The following is a 5,736-nucleotide window of genomic DNA, read 5'->3' on the forward strand; positions in this document are numbered from 1 at the left end:
CTGTTATGAACATCACCTTCGAGTAAAAGATAATGCTCCATATTTTAATAGAACGTATCCTATTCCGCTTAAGTACCTCGAAGCGGCAGACAGGGAAATAAAAAAAATGCTGACTAATGGCATCATAAGACCCAGTACCAGTCCTTATATAAATCCAGTGGTACCAGTGTTAAAGAAAAACGGATCAGTTAGACTATGTCTTGATGCTAGGATGTTGAATGAAATACTAGTTGATGATCATGAAATGTCGGAAACTCCAGATGAGATTTTTCAAAAATTCAAGAAAGTTGATTTCCTATCGAGTCTTGATCTAACTAATAGTTTTTGGCAGGTTCCGTTATCCGAAGAATCGAGAAAATATACAGCGTTTATGTATCGTGGTCGATGTTACGAGTATACTGTCACACCATTCGGTCTTAAAACAAGCAGTGCTAGTTTAGTCCGAGCTTTACGTCGTATCTTAGTCGGAATGGAAAGTTTCGTGGTCAATTTTATAGATGATATTCTCTGCTTTTCCAGTACGTTTGAGGAGCACGTGCAGCATCTTAACGCGTTGTTAAAAAGATTAAAAGATCATAACATAACTGTTAATCTTGAGAAATGTCGGTTTATGCGTCATGAAATTAAATTTCTTGGTCATATATTATCAGTACAAGGTTTAAGACAAGATCCAGAAAAACTCTCCGCGATTCAACAATTTCCTACCCCGCGCAATGTAAAACAACTACGCGGATTTCTCGGTCTCGTTAACTATTACGGTAAATTCACCGATAAGCAAGCCGAGACAACAACTCCCCTATTAGCCTTGTTGAAGAAGGGAAAGCGTTGGGTTTGGGACGAAACACTGCAATCAGCTTTTGAAAATGTTAAAGATGCCTTCTGCAAAGAAGTGGTTTTGCAGTACGCGGACGTTAATAAAGAATTTTACTTGTCCACCGACGCGAGTTTTTCTGCGTTAGGCGCGGTAATTGAACAACACGATGCACAGGGTCACCTCAAACCGATTGCATTTGCTAGCAGAACATTAAAAGGTCCTGAACTAGCCTATTTTACTACCGAAAAAGAATTGTTAGCTATCGTATGGGCATTAGGAAAATTTCGGACCTATTTATATGGAGCGAGAATTGTACTTTTAACCGACCATAAAGCAATCACATTTCTCATGAGTAGTAAGTTGGTAAACCAGCGGCTCACCCGTTGGATTCTTGCTATACAGGACTACACAATCGAGATTAGGTATAGACCAGGGAAAGAAAACATACCCGCGGATGTGATGAGTCGTTTTTATGATCCAGACAACCGAAATTCTTGTAATCGCGAGACGTACGTGCCAATCCTCACGACATTAGCTCGCGCTATGTCAACAGAGTTAACAGTGGCTCTCAGTCAAATATTCGAATGGCAGCAAAAGGATACTAGGTTAAATACGATTATTCAGAATTGTAAGTCGGTAGGAAGCACCGTCAACGGGCGATATTGTTTCGAGTACGGCATGTTGTGGCACGTTAATAAGAACGGTAGAAAAAGGGTCGTAGTTCCTACAGAACTACGTGATAAATTGATCAAGGAAATACACGAAATTTACGCACATCTAGGAAGAGACAAAACCATCAAACTAGTAGCAGAAAATTTCTACGTATCGAAACTCCATCGATATGCGCGCAAATTAATTTCCACGTGCGATATTTGCCAACGAGTTAAAATTCTCACACATCCTCTGCATTCCGATATGCAAAGTATAATTCCAGAAAATCCACTCGACCTATTGTCAATCGATTTTTATGGTCCGTTACCAACCTCGAGGGGTGGGTTTAAACACATATTAGTAGTTGAGGAATTATTTACTAAGTTTGTTAAATTATATCCGGTGAGAAATGCTACCACCAATATAGCACTTGCGCGTATTTTTGAGAAATTTATTCCGCAATATGGAAGACCTACGCGAATTATCACCGACCACGGTACGCAATTCACATCAAAAAAATGGATCAGCACATTACAACGGGAAGGTATCCAACATGTACTGTCATCAATACGTCATCCTCAAAGCAACCCAGTGGAACGCGTAAATCGAGAAATTGGGAGGATTTTTCGCACATTAGCATCCTCAACCCATGCAGCATGGTCAAGGTGGATCGACGTCATCGAGACGTGCTGTAACGAAGTGGAACACGACAGCACCGGATTCACCCCAGTGGAGTTGCTTCTGAAGGTCAAACCTGAAAGACCGTGGGCGAGGTGGTCACAACCCCCTAACTGCCTGGATATCAACGACGAATTGGAATATAAACAAAAATTACATCTGGCATACCGAAGAATGTCACAAAAGGCTAAAAAACGTTGTGAAAGAATCAATACCGGAAAAGTACCCGTTTCCTATAACATCGGGGACCACGTTTTGATCAAATCCAATCCGGTATCCAGTGCTGCAGATCGGGAAATTGCAAAGTTCTTCCACATATATGAAGGACCATACACGGTGTCGAAAAGAAAAGGTCCAGCGACGTACCTATTGAGTGATTGTCAATCCGGCGTAATTCGGGGAACGTTTCATGCGTCGAGCCTACGACCATATTTACGGGCAGAAGAAACGACAATAGAATCTGACAAAGAGGGCTTGAAGATTCCAGGAAAGCCCCCCCCGAAGGATAATGAAGGTATATAAACAGGAGCGCTCGGTAAGACAAATTAGAACATCTAAGACTAGTACAAAACGTATACAATTGTATCCGAAGACGAGCATAGAAGCAGTGACCCGTGTCATCACCGAAGTATGGAACTCTAATAATCTTGCATAAGTATCCAACAATTTTTATTATACGTCATAGATAATTGTATTTTCACCGATCACCACAGCATCAATTATCCAAGATGACCGACAAAGGGGAACAAGCGTATGCAAAGTGGGCCATGATTTCACGGCCAACGCAAACGGGGATGGACTTAGAACACCCACCCGCTACTCTACCCGTTCTTCAAACCATCGAGGCGGGAAGCTGGAGGTCCTCTCAGGGCGGGAGGTACCGCCGAGGTGCGGGGGTCCAGGTGAGGGCCTCGAGGAAAAACCAGAGGACCCAAACACCATCTGGGGGTGTCGGAAGAAGTCGCTCCTTACAGAGGGAAACGGAGGAACACCCAACAACCTTCGATTGTCCAAAATCCCCTGAGCGTGAGGAAGCAGATATGTCGTGGGAGGTGATCCCGGAAACGGAGCAAGAGGACCCGATCATTGAGATCCCGGCCGTGGATCCTCAAGATCCATTGGGGTTGCTCTGCCTCACTGAGCGCGCAATTGACGCTTTTTTCGAATAGAACTCTATATATATGTGTTAGTGATAGTGTGTAAGTGTATGACATTGTGACATTTATTTTCTTTTGCAAAACAACTTTAAACATTTTGATTTTTAGTTACCTGTATTCTGTGAAAAACAGTGAAGTGTTTTATTTTGTGTTACTCTTGCGTTCTCTTTAAAACAGACTCTTTATGTTTAAGTATCGTTAAAAAACTATGGACAATTTCAGTTTGATTTCTTTTCGTTTCATTGACAATGGACAAATCTTGTTATGTTTCAGTGCGATTAAAAATTATAGACAATTTAAGTTTTGTTAACGATAGACAATTTCAATTTTTGTCTTTCTCCATTAATTAATAATGTAAATTTTCTTTGTGTTGCGTGCAACCAAGCACACTTACGGTTACTTAAAAAGACGGACAATGAAAATTATTTTGCGTTATTTCGTCAGAACAGAAGGCGCTACGCCTAATTATTTTATTAAAATTTTTAGTTCTCGTTATACACGAGTGTGATGCTAATCAGTTAAAATGTGATAAATATGCGTACATAGGTGCATTTCGACTGCGTCCCTGCACCTTTTGTTTTGTGAAGAGGGGGGCATATGTAACCGTGCTGGTTACATAATATAAGAACACATTATATATCAGTTTATGTATTGCCGCGGTATGGGGTATCCCTACTCCGCTCATACGTCGTGATCATGATTTCATGGGGTTACGGGTAGAGTATTTACCCCACTTTCACTAATTATGCGTGCGCATCGATCCCCACTCGATAGCGATCGAAGGAGGTCGATGCGAGGATCAAATTAGGCACTCTACGTCTGGAAGCGAATCGAGTCGGTTCAAGAAAAATCTATTCTGCGAAACACGGTACGCGATTGCGAGGTCAAACCGACCTGATAGATTCGTCAAGCCGACAATTTGTCCGCGACGCGTAAACGCCTCAAACCGAGGAGTCGATCGTTCAAGCCGAACGGTGGCACAGTCAGAGTCAGATTTCGGAACAATTAGTCGATCGTGAACAGCGTAGTAGTCAGAACGTAAATATTGATTTGTATTAAAGCGAATAATCAAATAGATAATTTTTAAATTCTTTGGGTAAAGTTGTGGTAAGTAACGGTTGATTGGAAGTCGATTCTCTTTAATAATTTTCGTCGGTATTCCCACAGTTGTGAATAGCGACTGAGATCATTTAAATTGTACATTTTGGCGTGGTACAGCTCTCAGGCTCATACAGGCAATTGAAGTGTCGCTCGGCCCACGTAAAGTGTCCCGCCGTATCTTCTAATTGTACCTGTGTGCCCTTGCGAGAGGTAGTCTCGCTGGTGTAGAATTGTATGATTTCTGCCATGTTTGATCGAGGCACAGCTCACAGACTCGTTTGAGTAACCAGAGTATCGCCCAGCTCACGAAAGTGCCCTGCCGCTACTCCTTGGTTGTTCTCAAATGCCTTTGTGAAGAGGTGGACACGACCGCGTGGCACAGCTTTCGCTCTGTTTGGAGGTTAATTTGTTCGAATCGGATTCATACTCAGTTTGGGTAACCGAAGTGTCGCCCAGCCCACATATTGTGCCTGCCGGCATCTTCTAGTTGTTCTCAATCAGTGCATGAATCTCATAGTACAGGCACCTTTTGGCTTTTCCCGAGTTGCTCGACGAGGTCAATTTGTGTGTTACTGTACTATTCGCGTCGCGAATTACACGATCGGATCAGTACTGTTGGAATCAGGCGTCCGGCATCAGAGCAAGTCTTGAGCCCCAATAAACTCCTCTAGACGAACTCCTAGGTGTCTCAACCTGATCTCGACTTCGTGCGAGTCTCCACCGGAACATCTCCTCCGATTTATCGGCCGAGTGTAAAAGGTGCTGCGACAATCCTCAATCGTGCTATTTACCGAGGCATCGACTCCAACCACCAATTTAAATAATTATATGTAAATAACTAATCGAAATTTCACATAAAGCATTTACATTCCTTTCGCATCTTCGAGCGCCGACTCATTGAAAGTCACTAGATTGAACGAAACAGAATTGTATTACAAAATTTCGTAAAACGAAACTCTTATTGTTAAATATACATGTATGTACGTATGTGTTGGTTTTGCAGAATATATATATATATTGTCCTATGTTAACTCTAAATGAAAGAGGTTTCTAACTTTCTTTAACGACCAGTCAGACCACTCCGCTATCCAGTACCTGGAGGCCCGAACCCTCCATTTAAATCATTCATAGATTAAAGCACGTTTATTCTTACTGAGAAGCCCAGGCTGGGCTTTAAACCAGACAGAATTCACAGAAAATATAACGACAAAATTCGTAGAAGCAACGCCCGTCTCCGGGCGTATCTAAATAAACAAAACCACGTTTACAAGACAGAGACAGAGACAGACAGAGACAGAGACAGACAGAGACAGAGACAGACAGAGACAGAGACAG

The 5,736-nt window shown here is 42.2% G+C and overlaps 1 protein-coding gene across 1 annotated transcript; it reads left to right on the forward strand.

Annotated features, from left to right (window-relative positions):
* Window positions 1-2,500: 2,500 nt before the first annotated feature.
* On the forward strand, window positions 2,501-3,470 carry LOC143263962 (uncharacterized). Its single transcript, XM_076528878.1, has 2 exons — window positions 2,501-2,771; window positions 2,857-3,470. The coding sequence occupies exons 1-2, from the start codon at window positions 2,652-2,654 to the stop codon at window positions 3,310-3,312; spliced, it is 576 nt and encodes a 191-aa protein (XP_076384993.1). The 5' UTR covers window positions 2,501-2,651; the 3' UTR covers window positions 3,313-3,470.
* Window positions 3,471-5,736: the final 2,266 nt, after the last annotated feature.

This window comes from Megachile rotundata, chromosome 2 (assembly GCF_050947335.1).
Source record: "Megachile rotundata isolate GNS110a chromosome 2, iyMegRotu1, whole genome shotgun sequence".
Lineage (NCBI taxonomy): Eukaryota > Metazoa > Arthropoda > Insecta > Hymenoptera > Megachilidae > Megachile > Megachile rotundata.